Source organism: Micropterus salmoides, unplaced genomic scaffold, assembly GCF_014851395.1.
Source record: "Micropterus salmoides isolate LMB-PRFRI ecotype aquatic unplaced genomic scaffold, ASM1485139v1 Ms_hic_scaffold_13, whole genome shotgun sequence".
Lineage (NCBI taxonomy): Eukaryota > Metazoa > Chordata > Actinopteri > Centrarchiformes > Centrarchidae > Micropterus > Micropterus salmoides.
The window spans coordinates 4,511,331-4,529,921 of NW_024040374.1; the positions used below are offsets into that span (position 1 = coordinate 4,511,331).

At 38.9% G+C, this 18,591-nt stretch overlaps 2 protein-coding genes across 3 annotated transcripts; both read left to right on the forward strand.

Annotated features, from left to right (window-relative positions):
* Positions 1-2,597: 2,597 nt before the first annotated feature.
* On the forward strand, positions 2,598-5,423 carry si:ch211-117l17.6 (regulator of G-protein signaling 21). Its single transcript, XM_038715117.1, has 5 exons — positions 2,598-2,767; positions 2,890-2,985; positions 3,074-3,129; positions 3,309-3,475; positions 4,788-5,423. Exons 1-5 carry the CDS (start codon positions 2,691-2,693, stop codon positions 4,971-4,973), a joined length of 582 nt encoding a protein of 193 aa, XP_038571045.1. The 5' UTR covers positions 2,598-2,690; the 3' UTR covers positions 4,974-5,423.
* A 4,861-nt stretch (positions 5,424-10,284) lies between these two features.
* Positions 10,285-14,187, forward strand: LOC119900306 (regulator of G-protein signaling 21-like). Of its 2 annotated transcripts, none has more exons than XM_038715119.1 (5): positions 10,285-10,700; positions 11,061-11,120; positions 11,432-11,493; positions 11,646-11,812; positions 12,004-14,187. In XM_038715119.1, the coding sequence occupies exons 1-5, from the start codon at positions 10,621-10,623 to the stop codon at positions 12,190-12,192; spliced, it is 558 nt and encodes a 185-aa protein (XP_038571047.1). In that variant the 5' UTR covers positions 10,285-10,620; the 3' UTR covers positions 12,193-14,187. The 2 variants fall into 2 exon arrangements, with proteins under 2 accessions (XP_038571047.1, XP_038571046.1); XM_038715118.1 differs by having other exon boundaries at positions 10,291-10,700; positions 11,429-11,493.
* The last annotated feature ends 4,404 nt before the right edge of the window (positions 14,188-18,591 follow it).

An 18,591-nucleotide genomic window follows, 5' to 3' on the forward strand; every position in this document is an offset into this window, starting at 1 on the left:
TTTTCTAGCTCCTCCTTCAGCCCTATTTTTCGAGCTTCTCGTGTTCCTTCTTCTTGATGTTGCTGTCGCTGGGGATCGCCACATCTATCACTACTGCCTTTTTCTGCTGTTTGTCGATCAACACGATGTCTGGTTGGTTATCCATCACCGGTATGTCAGTCAGGATCTTGAAGTCCCACAGGATCTTAGCTTGGTCATTCTCAACTACCTTAGGAGGTGTCTTCCATTTTGACCTTGGGACTTCCAGTCCATACTCATTGCAGATGTTACAGTACACTATGCCAGCTACCTGGTTATGGCGTTCCATGTACAATGTTCCTGCCTACATCTTACACCCTGCTTTTATGTACTGTACTGTCTCAGGGGCATCCTTGCACAGTCTGCACCTGGGGTCCTGCCTGGTGTGGTAGACCCCAGCTTCTATCGATCGTGTACTGAGTGCCTGTGCTTGTTCCGCCATGATTAGTGCTTCTGTTCTGTCATTTAGTCCAGACTTTTCTAGCCACTGGAAAGATTTCTTGATATCAACCCCTTCTTCTATCTGTCAGTGGAACATGTTGTGGAGCGGCTTGTCTCTCCATGAAGGTTCTTCCTCCACCTTTTCCTCACCCTCGGGTTTCTGCTACCTGAAGTACCTTTGGTGGCCATCTTCCTGATGTACTCGTGAATCTTGTTGTTTTTACACTCACAAGCCTCCCTTGCTCTGCTTAGTGTATAGTCTCAAGGTGCTGGATTTGGAGTGAAACCCTCCATGCATCTGCCAGTCATCAGATACCATTGGGGTATGCATTATTGGCTCGGATCTTGTTCTTCCTGTTCAGCTGACTTTTCAGGACCTGCCTTACTCTTTGTAGGTATTTGGCTGTGGCCGACTTCCTTGCTACCTCCTCATGGTTTCTGTTGACCCCAAGGTATTTGTAGCTGTCCTGAACATCTGCACCGTTGCCTCGGTTCTTATAATTTTCACTCTTTTTGATACCCCCCAACCACTCTTGTCCAGTCTGAATGACATTCCAATGTCGTTGCTGCTGATCCTGTTATTGTGAGCTCTACTCACAATAAAAGGATCAGTCGATGTCTCGCTCATTCCTGGCATACAATTTGATGTCATCCAGAGAAAGTGACTGATGGTTGTTCCAATTCAGAACCAGTATCATCGTGATGATCTGGCTGAGGGGGGTTCAGGCCTATGCAGAACAGCAGCGGGGATAGTGCATCACCTTGGTATTTGTTTCACTTGACAGTGACTTGTGCAATTGAGAGAGAGAGAGAGAGTATTGTATTTTATTTTCATGAAATTGTTTTTGACATCACTAATAAAAACAGAAAGCATTTTTTGTCTTTCCTTTTTATATTCTTCATTGTTTGTATTTGCATTGTTAAAGATTTTTATTTTATTTACTAAATTGTTTAATAGTTAATTTTATGGTAACCGTATTGCAAAAGTGAGATAAATCTTTTGAAGTATTTCAGTAAATTAAATATCTAAAGAATACGGGTACCTACCACACTGATGCAAAATCTGCATCCCTGCCTAATACAACCTGAGATATTAAAGGTATACTTATCTTGGTAGATATGGTATAGCTAAACATTTTGACCGTTAACACATTTCTTTTGTACTTTCACAGTGTTCTACTCCATTTAAAGTCTCTACACACTCCATGTACATTTTACAATTATCAGAGATGGGGACTCGAGATTAAGACTTGGACTTGAGTCCGACTTAAATCAGACTTGCTTGGGACTCGTCCTCAAAAGACTTCAGACTTGCCTCAGACTCGAGGTGCGGGACTCATGAACAATGTTTATATTTAGGAAACGTCTGATGAGTGTGCTGTTATTCTCCTTCCTGCGTTACCTGTAACCTACCTACCTAACACGTACTATGGATCTGCTGCGCGCAACCACACGTATGAGAGGACAACAAACATCAGCAGCTGCTGGAGGCATTCATCATAAACTTTGGCTTTAAAACTTCATACAACAAAGAAGAACTGAACGCAAAATAGGTTAGTAACCTGAGGTTAGTAAACATGTTTAGCTCAGCACTGTGTTAAAGATGAACTAGCTTACCAAACTAGTGGTGGTCGATTAATGTAATCATTTATGTCCCGCTGGCTGCCATCAGCGTTAATTATTAATGGAGGCTGCAAACAGGCTACAGGTTTATTGTTGATCATGGAATGTTACAGTTTTATTTAGTTAATGTTACAGTTTTATTTATTTAACGATACACTGGTTTGAGAGTCTGGGGAATGTGTTGACTTACAGTAGTTTAAGCTGTCATTGATTGCATTGCACATTACATGGTTGGGCTCTGTGAAAAACAGGTTACAGGTTTATTGTTGATCATGTAACGTTACAGTTTTATTTAGTTAACGTTACACTGGGTTTGAGAACCTGCTGTTGGTGTTGACAATGGGATAGGATTTGTCTGAAAATTACAGACAAATCCTATCCCATTGGAATTTTAAAGCTGTGAGTCAGTGACAACAGCAACTGAGCCTAAGCAGCAAACAGCTGTATGCTTATCCAATTGGCATTTAGATACCTGTACCAGCAGGCCCTGGGCGTCATAAGTATTCCACCTTTCCATTCAGCTTTAGGGCAAGTTCAGGAAAGAACGGTACTACAGTCAAAGCAACGGAGTATTGTCCTCCTTTGAGGACATTAACAGGGATGTTAAAATGCCCAAACTTTTGTTTTCAAAGCTTCGGTTCTATGAAATTAAGGATCTGATGCAAAATGTGAAGCGGCCCAGAAGGTAAGCCAGACAAACTAAAGATATTGAGTAATGATTTGAGTCAACAGTCTTACTTTTTTTACACTGTTAATGTGAAACTTTACATTAACTAGCACAAACTTTAACTTCATTTGCTTTTTCAGAATTGATATTGTTCTTAATCGAAAGAGGCATGAGATGAACATCCAGCGCCTCATGGCACAAAAAATAAATGATGAGACACATTCTTCAAAACTCAGGTAGTGAATGTTGCACTATTATTGATGTCTCAGTCTACGGGCTTTTCATTAGAGTCAAAATTAATACTCAAATCTCTCTTTATTACAGTTGGCACACTGACAATAAACTCCACCCGACCCTGGAAAAATTGCTACGGGATAAAAGTAAGAAATATTACAACAATGTAGTGCTCCTTTTCAGATAAAATACACTTAACAAATGTTGATGTCTGTTGGAAATCATATTTTAAAATTTGTTTCTGCAGTAAATTTAACCTTGTGATTCTTCTAATAAGAATAAAGAATCTTAAAATAATTACTTTTAAATCTTTCCCTCTCTACAGAATATTTAGTAGCATTCCGCACGTTCCTGCAGTCTGAGTTCAGTGAAGAAAACATTGAGTTCTGGCTTGCATGTGAAGACTTTAAGTTGAACACCTCGCCGGATAACCTTTGCTGGAAAGCAAAGGAGATCTACCAGGAGTTCATCCAGCCTACAGCCTGTAGAGAGGTCAGTTTGTCAGTGATACCAGGGTACATGGAAGAAGACAAAGATGGACGGATAAAATGATTACAGAACAGGGGAAATTATATTACATCAGAACAAGATATGGCCAAGCATATCAGCAAGAAGAATGTGTAAAAGATTCACAAAAACAGAATGAAGCAATATGGATGACAACTACATGTCACAACTTCCACTTTTTCTAGAGCTGTATCCTGTATATTTGTCAGTGTTGTTGCACTGAGGTGAAGAGGTTCAATAGCACTGTATCAAATTTCAATCCAGCGGAGAACAATTTTAGGTACCTACCTATTTTAGGTCATAACTAACTAAATATTTAAAAGCTTAAACATAACACAGTCTTGTGTTTTGCAGGTATCTTATGCTAAATATTTGCAATTCAGCTAAATGGCTACCTTCATATTTTGTACACTATTCTATGCTAATTTAAAAAAGTGAAGTACTTTGCCAACTCAGAAAACAGAACTGGCAAAATGGAACTGACTCTATGAGTCTGAGCTGTAACACACACACAAACACCCAGCTAGCTGCTATTTTAGGCTAGTACACATGGATTATATCACATGATTAAAGGAAAAAATGTGCTGTATCCAGTCAACAAAGCATTTTAGCAAAGAATTTCCAGTTGACACTTTGTCGTGTGTTTTCCATACATTAGTGTATGTGTATGACATCTGTGACTTGTGTTTAGCATAAAAAATCTAAAAACATATGTAGATCAGGGCATGTAGTATAGTACCTTTTTATACTGCGATTTAAGTTTGTTTTCTTTGGTGTTTATTACAATGGAAAAGTTTATTTTTAATTTAGTTTGTTTTCTACTAGTTACAAGGAGGCCTAACTTTGCCAACAAAATATTTTTTAGACAGGTTTGTTAATGTCTCCTCCTGCTAGATTTGAGACTGAACAGTCAACACAAAATCCAGTTTCAGTTCTTGTCACATTAGAAACAGTATGAAGGTCTTCGTGAGATGAGGTTGATCCAGAAGCGGCTAGTAAATTAAACTTGAGTTAAGATATGCTTTTATAGAAAAGGAATAGCTTAATGTAAGCATTATTATCAGAGGCCAAAATCTGTCTTCTTACAGCCATGAACACTTATGTTTTGAGGGTCATGTTTTGGAAAAGTAAGAGACACATTTCCAACCATCTTATCACTTGGTACACAAATCACCAATCAAACTAAAACAATTGTTTTAAAACTAATTGTTATAATTATTTTATAATAATTTATTTGGTGTAAATGGCACTGTATTCAGCATAATTTACTGTGTGATTTTTTTTGTTCCTTCTCTAGATTAATGTTGACCACTATATTAGAGAGAAGATCAAGACGTCTTTGGAGAAGCCGAGTCTCTCATGCTTTGATGAGGCCCAGAAACATGTTTACCTGCTGATGGAAAGAGACTCTTGCCCCCGATTTCTGCAATCAGATGCCTACCTGAGTCTGAAGCACAAATCCAGGACTCTTTGGTACATTTAGCTGAGAAACAAGGCCACTGTTGTCAACGCTGCTTTTTAATTCTCTCTTTTTGTCTTTTTTTTCCTATTTAGCTGAATTGAAAAGTTATTTCACAAATTCACACTGTATGAGAGGTGAGAGGTGAAGACAACGTATTGATGAAATGTGGTGGAAAATAATAAAGCAGGACAAATACCATGAAAGAAAAGTAATGTGAGTGGGAAAAAAAGAATGTACGTAGGGGAGAAAAAATTGATAGGTTCTGATATACAGAACTTTAGAGATTTGATTGAAATACTGTATGTGTCAAGTGAAAGTCTTAGTAAGTTAAGGTGCAGTGTGCAGTATAATAGATGATGAGGGCATGTGAAAAGGGCAATGAGTTTTGACTTGTTGTTATTGTTGTTAAAGTTATGACTTTTGATATGAAATGGCACTATATAAATAAAAGTGAACTGAATGGAAGCAGTAGTTTTACAAAATCTTGACTTCTTGACCAACTTTTCACTACACATTTCAGTTGACGATTGTGGTAGTTTGCACTTGTCTATATGGGCATTGGGGGTATCTATTTTTTCATATACTTCTCCTGAAATTTTAGCAGGGTAAACGGTATTTGTGTAAATAAAAAAACTAAAAGCTGAGTTTCTGGTGATAGAAGTCAATGTAGCAAGTTATGACGTTGTCCAACCTACAATGCTGTGTGTCTAATATGCAATGAGCTTACTTAGAGAAGTCTTGTGGGTTTTAAATACATTACGGCCCATAGAATAATCATTAGATTGGCAATAAGTGCCCTTCTACCATAGATTCTTGCTTGAGGTTGAGGTGTAAAGTTGGCTGAGTGGATATGGCACAAGTCCAATAATGCAGCTCAGGCGTTTCTAAGACTATAACTGAGACAAATCAATACTACAAAAATAAATAGAAAAATAACTAAATGCTAAACTGTGAAAACTAAGAGATAACTCAGCTCTGGAGCAGACAATGTCCCTTTAACACTGGGGCTCTCTCTTTGCTGGCGTGTCTCTGTTACAAAATATGACCACAACTGCCTTTCAGGAACTCCAGCCTTCTCCTTTATACCCGCTGGGTCCTACTAAGACATTCATTAGTGTCTGCTAATCAGTTATTTCGCCAGAGATTAACACTGTTACAATTAAATTACCGAGCATACTAAAACACATTTCAGACAAGTACTTATTGAACAGGCAATTTAAAATAGCATTGCTTATTCACAACCCATCCAACACCCCTCCAACACTACCATACTTAGTGCCTTCCCCCAGGAACCCCTTTTTATAAGCCAATGGCACACTCCTGTGTGGTATTGTCAGTTCCGGGTCTAAATAGAGGAGCACAAGTGCAGCAGAGGAGAAACAGGTGACAAACAGGTGGTTTTGTTGCTAATGCATCCCTTTAAGCCTTAATATAATTTAAACGGGTGAGTTATATCAACATTTATCCCCTGTACAGTTGTCATGAAGGGGGAAATTAGCTATAGAGACCAAAACCATTTTTTACCAGTCTATAAACATGTTTATTTCTGCTGTAAAGATGGGCATTTTATCATGGGGGTCTATCGGGATTGGCTCTCTATTGGAGCCAGCTTTAAGTGGCCATTTGATGAACTGCAGTTTTTGCCACTTCCACGCTGGCATAATTTTTTAGCCCCAAAGGTAAAAGGTCTAAATGCTGTGGTATACCATAATAACTTGATACCACCCAAGCCTTGAACCATTTTTAATTCTGTTTCCATATTGTCAGACAACGGTTTATATTTATCTGACTGACTATCAAACTGAAGGCTTGGAGATGGACATGAGTCAAAAAAGAAAAAAGAGAACTTTCCACAGCTCACCCAGCAAGGAGATTCTGTTTTTGGTCACATGTCTGATATATCCTCTAATTAGGTGCAGAGATGACTCCACACACCAGCAAGACGGTTTACCAAACTGGAAAAAAGTAACCCCTGGGTAACCCTTGATCCCACTCCATTCTGTAAATGGCCTTATTCCTAAAAAGTGTGCCTTAAAAAGGAGTACTGAGGCAGCTAATAATAACTCAGGGGCTTAAACGACAACACTGGAGTCATCAGACAACCTGATGCGTAACAGATCAGCCTGAATGTGCTGCCTTGTTAGGGGAATAATCTCATCACCCACAGACAATGACGGCAGAGATACACAAGCGCTTTACTTGGAGAAATAAGATAAAGAAAGAGTTGTACTTTTGAAATGGAAATGTACGTTTGACACAGGAGACTGGGGTTTGCATCCTTAATCTTCCATGTGGTTCGATTTAGGCAACAGAAGGACTGATGGCTTTTTCCATATATTTCAAAGACACCTTCTTTCCTAACAATAAACAAGTGCTTTAAGTGCCTGAATATGAATTAGAAAAAATTTAATAACACATGCAGATACTGTAATGCAAGAGTGGTTATTGTAGGATAAACAAAAATATGTTGTCTCTGGATGTTTTACTGATAAATTTAGCAGCAACATTTTGTGACTTGGCAGGTGAGTTTCTAAACAAAATTCTCATTTCCTCATTATGTTTATAAAAAAAGTAGTCCGGGGTATTAACATTATTTTAAAAATGTATTTGCTGTTGCAAATTAGTATTACATAAATTCACTTTTGGGGCTGCTGGCTGAAACTATTAGCAAATTTCACAATAAACAGCTTGGTGAGCATTTATTATGCAGAGTGCAACAGTTATTTCAATGTCAAACGTCAGTAACTCTGAGTACACTGGGATGTCAGGGGTTGTTCCTGATAAATGACAATGGTCTCACATCTCCTGCTTCACATGGCGCACTATACTTCACACACAATCTGTCGCTGTTTTCTCACAGGCCATCACAGTTACCATGGCAGCGAAAAGGAAGTGAGTACTGTCAATGGCACGTTGTTAGTCAAGACAGTCACACTTGGGGAAACTTCACTATCTGATCTGGATGCTACAGGTTAGTGCATTGTATGGTACTTTCTATAAAGCTGTGTTTCCCCGTACAGTAACTGTAGACATAATAAAATATAAAAAAGACAGCTTTCAGTTCACAGTGTTTGGTGATTCTTCGTAACGCCTCAGTACTCATAACCGTGTTTGGGCAAAAGAGGGAGAGCAGCTTCAGTGAAGACAAGCCAAAGGGCAGATTGTAACAGGCATCAGGCCTGGGGCATCAGATGGGGATCAGAAATGACTGGCAATAGGCAAAAAGTCAGTCAGGTTTATGATAACAGGTTACCTTCTGAATGCTCTTCCTTCTTTTTCCTTCAGGTTTTCTGCCAGAATCTGCTGCCTCTTTCTAAACCTACTATAACTTGTATTGGTAGCACAGCATTACATTTACACTGATTAGTTTGTCAAGACAGGTAGCTCTCTAAGTATATGAAAGAGCTATGTTTAAATAAGTTATTTAATCTTACTACAATTAAACTAAAGAAGAAGATAAAGATTAAGATAAAGAGATCTTGTTGGATTTCTATGAGCATTGACCTAGTAACTAACTGACTGACACATACACATAGTGTTACATTTGCATTGGACCTGCACACCTCTTTACTTTATACTATACCATGGTCAAGAATGAGCAGAATAATGCATCTCAAAGTAAAAAGTGTAGAAACCCATCTGACCAAGGTCAAGTCAGAGGCAGATGGTGCAATTCTGTCCTGTCACACTTTTAGCCAAAGCTTAGAGTGGAGCCAGGAGAAGCAGCTTCATTTGCATGGATTTAAATTATTTCCTTCTAAACTTTCCATAGCCGCTTTATACATTAACATAACATACATATAAATACACTATCAAGATTTCTTGGCGACAACATTGACATTTTGCGACTAGAGCAAGCATATCTCCCATAATTGCTTCTGTACTAAGATGGCTTATTTTGTGGGTGCCATGTTGTCTCAGTAGGCACGTAGTGGGTGTTTCTGACACTTTTTGCTTATCATTTCTTAAAATGACCATCGGAAAAACACACCCACAGGAATTAGCTAGGTGTGCGGAGGTGTGAACATATCTGGGTTTGAACTTCCTTCTCAATCTTTTGTTTTATTTCTTCACACATCTACTTCCATCACATTACATGTGTAAAATCGAGGACAACAGTTTTTTCCGTAAGTGTGTGCCAACTTATTAAACAATGATCACATCTCTTCACTCCGCAGGCTTTTTACGCTGGAGTGTGGCCATTCAAAACTGCTATAAATACTTTTTACCTTTAGGCGTGGCTGGATGACACTTCATGCATACTACTTAGGTGCAAGCGTGCCCCCACCTTTAATATAAAATAAGAGTTTTGGATTGGATGTTGAAGCCTATAAATTCCCACAGCTCATTCTTCAGTTCCAGTCATCTACAGCAGCTTCTACTCCAGCGCCAAACAAAATATGTCATGGAGGAGCACTGATTTGGAGCAAACATATAATGTCAAAGGTCAGACCTACTAATGCTAATTTCAGCTAATGCTAGTCACTCGCCAAGAAACTGTCCAGTTCACTACAAGTTCTCACACCAAAACTCAATTTCTGGCCAAGCCTGGATATTACTCTTCACCCCTGTCTGCTCCCAATCCCTTGAACAACTAACAGGCTCAAATGTAAAAGGCTGTGGTCTGTCAAATATGTATGAGTCAGTGTTGACGTCGGAATTGGGATCCATGTTTATTATTGTAGTAGTTGACCTTGCTTGTTATGTCTCTCTCATGATTTAAGAACACTTTCTTCAATTTCAGGTAAATTAGCTTTGCAGAAATGAGTCTCAATGTCATGTAATTGTGACACAGATCTTTCTTTTCCTACATTTTCTAACAGATCACCTCACTAGTGTTAAATCTAAAAACATTATTTCCAAAGGAAGCCTTTCAATACTTGAGATGATATTTGTCATTCAAATAAAAATACAACACACCAACTTGCTACCCTCAATATAAGGTCTACAGTTTGACCATGCAGGAAGTGTTCATGATATTACGTTATGAATTTTTTTCTAACTTCCTGTCCCCTTGAGTCTCTGTTGCAATCAATTTGCTGTTTCCTCTTTCTTTCGTATGACTATAGCATTTGCGCCACATTTTTGAATTTCCCTTTGCGGGATCAATAAATGTTGAAGTAAGATGTTTTCTCACAAAGACAGAAATCCAAAGAGGCACGAAACAAAAGAACAATGCTTCGATTTGTCTTCGCTTTTCCAAAATACCAAAACACACAACCTGTGAAGGTCATAATTTGCCTATCACAGTCACTGTTATTGTAATTTGCATATGTGCTGCCACTGAAAGTAATATGAACACAGCATGCTTTCAGCCACAGAGACGGTTTAGCTCATCTAGTTAGGAGGAGGGAAGGATCTGTAACAGCAGAAGGAAAAGAAAGAAAGCAGAAAGTCATAATAGGGAGTAATGCATCAAGAAGAGGGAGGCATACATGCAGTACAGTGTGAGTATGTGTTGTTTCTAACAGTGAGGTAGGAGGAGAGGAGGAACGGGAGAAGGAGGAGGAAGGGGTGCTTCCTCTTCAGTCTGGGCTGAGCTGCTGATGTATTCCAGCAGCCCCAACCTTGGTATAAAAAGTCAGTAGCAGAGGGAACCCTCCTAAGTGTCTCCTACGCCGCAGCATGACCAGGACCGAGAGCCTGAGAGTGTGGACTTAACAAAACAATGCCCAGCCTAATTGTCGAACCACTCAACACTCAACACTTCATCATGGACAGAGATGACAGGAACAGAAACAAGACCATGTGAGTCAAATCTTTACTTTGACACTGTGCTGGGGTTTCCAGTAAATGTGCTGACTTGGGGCTTGATGAAAAATAGTTTTTAGTGGATGTATGTATTTAATTTGCAAAGTAATGTTTTTCGTTTTCTATTCTCACAACAAGCCTTTCAGACACAACAGCACACATATGAATATTATGGATGCTTCATCGTATCTCCTGAAAATAGTTTAAGTTAATAATGTCACCTAACTTTACTAGACCACATGCTCTGTTTTCTGATCACTGACATGCCCAACATACTTTGACAAGATTCACAAGAAGCTAATTTAACAGCAGAAAATCCAATAAGGATATATTCATGTATGTCTTATCTCTACACAGTGGAAAGAACTTTATGTGCCGACTTCAGTGCATGTTCTCACACTCATCAAGCTCTGAGAGGTAAGGAGACTTATGGAGTGTTTTGCATACATTTCAGTTTTAAAATAGCCAGCCTGCTCCTATCATTTCCATCTATGGCATCATGAAAGGAATCAAATGAACTAGAGACACCATGTTTGCTTTGGCACAGTACACACGCACTCTAACATATCCCATGGTTTGACATTTTTGTATGAAATTTTAAGCACATCTGCTCTGCTTTCTTTATCAAACTGCTTCTGTGTCCTTGCAGCCCTTGCAGTTCACCCCAGCTTTATTTTACCCAAATTTGATTCAGGTTGAGTAACCTAACTTACATTCTCTCCCAGCAGGCTAAGTTTAGAAGATACCCAACAATGGTCACAGTCACTGGAACGGCTTCTCGAGTCTAAATGTAGGTTGCTTTTTCTCCCTAGGATGAGAATACTGCTAGAACAGTTAATTATGTTTGTTAGAGAGTTTAAAGAGAATAATCAGTTGTTTAAAAAGCTTAAAGAGGGGATTATCTGTGCTTCATGCTTGGCATGTTTTCTGTGCTTTCCTCAGATGGACTGGCTACTTTTCGCAACTTTCTCAAATCTGAATACAGCGATGAGAATATTGAGTTCTGGCTCACCTGTGAGGACTACAAGAAGATCAAGTCTTCGTTCAGAATGTCCTCAAGAGCCAAGAAGATTTATGAGCAGTTCATCAAAGCAGAATCCCCTAAAGAAGTAAATCCAACTTAGAAACTTCACACACAGATACACTGTCTCTCTTACATCTTTATATACTGTCAGAGTGAAACATTAAGATACTTATTATATTGTAACAATAAGATATATATTCCCGCTCAAATGTTGAACCCCAAACCTCTTGCTCTTGGCTCAAATGCACTCATTCCGATCTATCTGCCTCATTCCAGATCAACATTGACTATCACACCCGAGAGCAGATCAAAAGGAACGTCAAGACTCCCACCATGTACTGCTTTGACGACGCTCAGAAGATAGTTTATGGGCTGATGGAAAGAGACTCGTACCCGCGGTTCCTCCGCTCAGACATTTATAGAACTCTCTTGGAAAACCTTGCCGCTGACGCCACGAAGGGATGAAGGCGTAGCCAGGGGGAGAGAAAAAGGACATAAAACCCATAACTGGAATGTTTGAGCTCCTTCAGGAGGAAGGACTGACAACAGCAAAGGAAGCGGAGGGTCGACACGGACACATACAGAGACACACCTCGGGGTCCTCACTAGATCAAAAAGCAAACTGTGTCCCAACTAGTCTGGTCCCATCATGGGAGGATGCCCACACTGATCACCTTGCACCTGAGGGCCGTGCAAGAAGTAGAAGAAGAAGAAGAAACATAACTAGCCTTAATGATTATGACCCTGTAGCGTGTGTTTGCACTGGATGTTAAGTCTGTGTAAGTAGGCGATCTGACCACATTTTGACAATTAAGGATTCAGTGGGGCGACCGGCACTCACTCTGACGGTGGAGCTGTGTAAGAAAACCATTCAGCGGACCTCCTTTAACCTTCTTTGCAGAGGTGTTTCCTGTGCAGATAAAGACAGAGGATGTAAGATGCAACAGTTACACTCGATTAGTTGTGTGTTTGTGTGTGTCTTAGAGAGAGAGAATGTGAGTATTAGTTGTAGCTTTTGCCACTGACACAGAATAAGCTGTCACAATAAGAGTTGGCCAATTATCTAATGACAGCACTAAGGAAGCCAAAAAAACAGAGGAATCAATAGTAAAATGTCATCCTTAGTTGCAGGGTTGCAGGAGGGCACTTCGTTCTGGGACACTTTAAATGGATTTAATGGTTTTGTTTTTTTGTTTTAGATAGGGGATATGGGGTTTGCCCATGGTTGATATTCTGTGCTGATATCCAATATCGTTAAGGTTTATTATTTTCAAACTACAAAAAAAGTAAAAGTAGTATTTTATTCCAATAGAAATCCAGGATAAATATATTTTATATGATGACAAAACATAATCATGCACAGTTTTGTGTGGAATCTGAATCAAACCCAGCACTATAGCAACTGAGAACTTTCCATTGAAATTAGACATCTTAATTTAATTCCTCAGCACACAACTGCTGGCCGTTACCTTAGCCTAATCCAGATCCTTACAGCACTGAAGTGTCAAGAGTTGTCATTTTCTGTAATTAACTATTTGAGTGGAATTACTATAGAGATAGAATGTTTCACCTTGCATGACAGGATGTTAAAACTCCTTGTATTCCCTGAGAATATGCCTTGTTGTTGCTTTCCAAAGCATGTTGTTTGAATGTGTTCTTAGGTAGTCCTAGGGGTTAGTAGTTAATTTAACTTAAACGTTAAACAGTGTATTATTTATTGATAATTGTCACCATTTGAGTATAAAGTTTGTTGCGGTGTTGAAGTGCTTGTTAAAATGTTAGTGATTTGAATGACATTAAATTATTTAAATTGCCCACTTGAAACAAAGTGAAATTTCTTAGTAACACAGACAACTCTCTTGTTCCTGCTCTGTTTTTTCCACATTACAGCTTTTAGTACTTTGTGCTCTGAAGTTTAGGCTTGTGGTCTGTTTAAAGAAGAGAACAACACACTTCCAGTGAAATACATCTTAAAACATTGCATTAGAAAATTAATTGGCTGCATAATGATTGTCTGTTATATATTTAAAGCAATACTCCAGCGTCCAAGCATGGAAGCATAAATGCCGTGCCAAGTTCTAGTGGGCCGAAGGCTTATTTTAACTATTATGGAGAAGCAACTACACTGCAGTGTGTTATTGTCAGGAGTTAACACTCCATCCTACTAAGTGACAAAGTGTATATACACTAAATTTTTCATAAATAATGCTAGTGGTTTCTCATTTTAAAAAATAAACCTTGGGAGAAACCCTTCTCGATTAAGAAGGTGGACATTCACAATAAGGAAGTGTGTACAGATATGCAGTAAGTAAGAATATAATCCACCCATAGTAACAAAATATTTTAAAGAAAATTCATCATAATCATCATTTTGTTGGCTTGGAATGTAATTTTCTGTTTTCAAACTTTATGGGACATTACATCAAAGTAAAACTTATCCTTGTGGTATCTGACAAAGGATCTTGAGTGCTTGCAGTTTCCTGTTATCCATTTTTTCATCACTGAAAGGCATCTGTTGACCTGAAAATTAAGTGCATACGTGATATGCACTGTTTGAGAAACAGGAAGGTCTGAACTTCCGGTTTCTTTTGAAATCAGTCATTGTGAGAAATGAGATTTTCTCTGAAATGTAATCCCATGGCAGAATGAACCACTGTGCTATTCAGCCGAAGTAATGCAAAGGTTTGCTTTAGCTGTTTAATTTGCTTCATTCAAATGTTAAAAAAAGTTATGTTATTGATTTGTTTAGGGCAGAGATGCACATAATGCACAGATGTACATAATCATTGCCATCAAAAACAAAAGTGTTAGTCAATCTGCCTTTGGGGTGAAAACATCGGAAAAAATTGAAACTGTACTTGTGATCAGCCAAAATGCACATGACTCAAAGCTGTTTGCACAGAATAGGAAAGCCACAATTAGTGTGTCACTCTGCTTTTCAATTTTTTCTGTTGAGCAGTACAGCACATTGGGGTGATATCCAAGGCTGGAACAGGGACAGAATCCATTTTCTAATACACTCATATAAGAGAGTAATGAATGTTTGAGAAGAACTTGTTAAAACACTGTTTGGTCTGTGCAAGCGTCACTCTTTGAAATACACAAACTAACACATACATGCGTGAATCAGCCTGACAATGTACTTTCTCTGTTTCTCACTGAAATTCTGTCCAGCTGAATAAGCTTCATTTGAACATGTTACCAAAAAAGAATCACATAGCTGGCGATCTAATTGTGAATTTGAATGCACTATGGTCCCACACTGCTTGGAGACTGGATGTTAAGCAAATAAGACATGCAGACGCTACTACATAACAGTCCAAAGGCTGTCACTGCTTCATTTATTTACTCAAAAAAACGATGTGTGTTTTGTATTTTATACAGAAATGTGCATAATACAAATGCACGGATTGCATTTTTTTTGGCCTGTTCCAATTTTTTTAAAGTCTGACCTGACTTCCTTTCTTTAATAGTCTCTCCATTAGCAACAGCATAAGCGTTGGCCCAAAAGTCACTGCTGTGTGCATGACGTAAACTATCGTTAGCTGCAGTATGCATGTAAATTTGACTGGCACAGGACTGAATATGTGACACTGATCGGCCCGGCCGTCGGTCATGACAGATCAAGCTGAAAACAGGCCAATTCCAGCCACTGTTCGATTGATCAGTGCGTCTCTAGTGCATGGCTCTCTGTGCTTTGATCGCAAATCATTCGACATCTCAACAAGGTGAGTAAGTAAACGGAAATATCAGCTTTGATCTCCTCAGACCCAGTTTTATTATAGCAAATTCAGGGCACCTGGGAGATCAGAACATTCCCAACAAAAACAGACCCTGGCCATGCTTATGTAGGAAGTTTGTAAACCTTTGCACTTGCAATACGCCACTCTTATATAGAGGTCATTCTGTGCAAATAGCCTATAAAATAAAACTGATATAGCAAATGTTTGGGAGACTCAGCAAAAGTAGGTAAGCATGCAGGTACGGTCAGCACCATCACAGTAACTGCTTTTCTATATGACACGTTTTAAATGAGAACACATGCAACAGAGTTTGGGATAGGCTGCCTGTTAACAATACAGCAGGTGATTTATTGTAGTACAGGTACAATCTGTGGTTGATTAAATTGCTCACCCATCAACATTGCGTCAGCTTAATTATTTATGTACTTGGTTTATAAATATACATATGGACAGGGCTCTGTTGGCAAAGCGTCATTTCAGTTGGACAACGCCCCACATAAAATATTTGTCAAGTCAAAATATGTTAAAAGCATTTTTGTTAATCAACCATTTGTCTGCATTTCTCGTAATCCTTAGGTCTACATTTGTGAGTCTATATTACCGGTGGGGTGTAGCCTCCATCTACATACAGATAAACAGGTCCTAATATGTTTTAATATTTCTATCTTTTATGTGCTGATTCCTTAAAGTCAGCCACTGTTAACAGGGTGGTTCCTCTGTGGTTTGGTTGTGTACTCTCTGTGCTGACTTCCCCATACAGTACACACACACCTTTACAAGGTTGGAATTTATAATCGTCCAATTGTGGCCACATCATACGTTTCATGCCAAAACTAAAAGTGGTAGATTTTGGTGGAAGTTCTCCATACAAACACTCTCCAAACAGCACAAGATAACTGCTGTTGTTAATAGTAAATGACAATAGAAAGTAAGTAGTGATGTTGCCTTCATTTGATAATCTGAATGAGATTAAGATTGAGATTTTAAAAATGGATCACCACTGACTAGTTGTAGCTGGAGCATCCATGTGTTGATTGCCTTTACTGTGATTTTGAGCTGTTTACAGTCTCCCTTTGTACACCTCTATAGCCTATTAGATCATGGATTGTTTTAAACCATGTGCTCTTTTTAAATTTGTGTTATTTATACAAATCTACAACATCAAGGTGTCACTTAATGTAATGTATTTCTGCTAAACTTGTGAAACCAAAGAAGCCATTATACAAAACATGGGTAATTTGATAGCTTAGTTGGCACATGCTGTCTCTTTCACATTTCAGGATCCCCTTGAAAGCAACACAGTTTGGTTGGCAAATGTACAGTTTTCATTTGGCCACGTTGTCCACAAATGGCTTGTCAGTGATGGCTGTTTAAGAGAGGGGAATCAGCCAGTCAACAATAAATCTGCCTCAAGTGGACATTAAAGGCAAGTGTGAAAAATGCAGCCTACCTTCAAAATGTCCATCCAATTAACGTCACTGTAGCAGCTATTGGTTTTGTATGTGAAAAATTTTCTAATTGGTGTGTCAGCTGGCTGGAACCACCAGGAGAGAAGCCAAAGACAAGGCCAAAAATTACTTGGTGGCTCTGAGAGTGTTTTCAGCTAAATGAGCAACTGTCTTCAGTAGTGCCTTGTGGCAATAAGTTATTGCTACTTTATACACTTTGCTTAAGTATAACCCACATAATGTCACTCCCAAAGCTTACAGATCAATTTGAAATGTCTACATGAAGCCAGAAGTAATTTGAGGAGGTTTAAGACAGTGATGATTCATAAACCAACATTTAAAAATGTACTAATCAGTAAATTAAAGACTTGCTGTGTCTTCTTGTCCTCCTGGCGCCTCTGTCTTTCTGGCATGCAGCCTTCAAACACCGCTATATAGTCTAGAAGAGAGCTAGATGCTATAAAGAAGGATGAGACAGAGAGCGCTCACATATCAACAATTTATTAAATCAGACTTGATCATTGTAACATTTTGTTGTCAGGTGTACAGTCTACTGTACTAAAAAGCTTCAAATGGTTCAGAATGTTGCAGAAGGAATCTTTAACAAAATGAGACCATTTTATCATATTACAGTCATTTTGGTTTCCCTTCATTCGCTCTCTATCCATGTCAGACTGGACTTTAAGGTGCTTCTGATGACTTTTGTAAATGATGATGAAAATTGTAAATGGGCAAACCCCTTAATACTTGGCTGAGCTCCTTAAACCTTATATGCCTTGCTCTCAGCTCTCAGAATACAGGCAGACATGCAACAATGAAACCCATTATTTTCAAAGGCTTGCAGAGAGCACTCAACCCAGCGGCAAGTGCAGCTCAAAACGCATAGAGTCTGAAAGGGTCTTTCAAAAGAAGTCACATGGCACGAAGGGCTTCCTTTGGAATAACATCCCTATTGACATTAGACAGTCTGATTCTGTTGGGACTTTAAAATCCAAACTTAAAAGTCATCTTTTCACCTAAACTTTAGGTTAGCTGCTCATTTTTTATCACCTTGTACCTGCTAACATTACACTTCTGGCGGGTCGGTCTCAGTTTCAATGAATCTATGAAGTTATAGCCCATGTTTGTCCTGGCGGTGAGAATACTGTAGACTTGAAAACCACTTAATCTTTGTAACCCTCTGTCCTCCAAGAGATACACCCTCTCCTTCTGAGGGCAGGACCAGAGCGAGAACACAAAAGGCACAGAAGAAAAGAGGAGGATGAACTATATGTGTCAAACATATTAAAATGTTTTAAGGTCACACCTGGTGGCACATATTCCAGAGAATAATACACCTAACAACAATGAGGGTGGTGATGAGATAACTTGTAGTAGCGTGTCACACAGCCCCAGGTGTGGGCCCTCTCTTATTCTTTGTATCTTGCTGTGTTTTGTCCTTTTAATCCAAGTAATTGGTGGGTGGAGTTGATATCTGGTGTGAGATGCAACACACCTGAGCAGGCGGGGCTCAGGTGGCTATAAAGGAGCCCGCTTGATGATTTGACCCCTCTTCTGCTGGCCTGCCGACTGATTCTGTTCTGTTTGGTTCTTTCTGTTCTACACCCATACACTCCACTCACACATACACTGCATATATACTGATCTGACAGACACCTACAATTGTATATTTT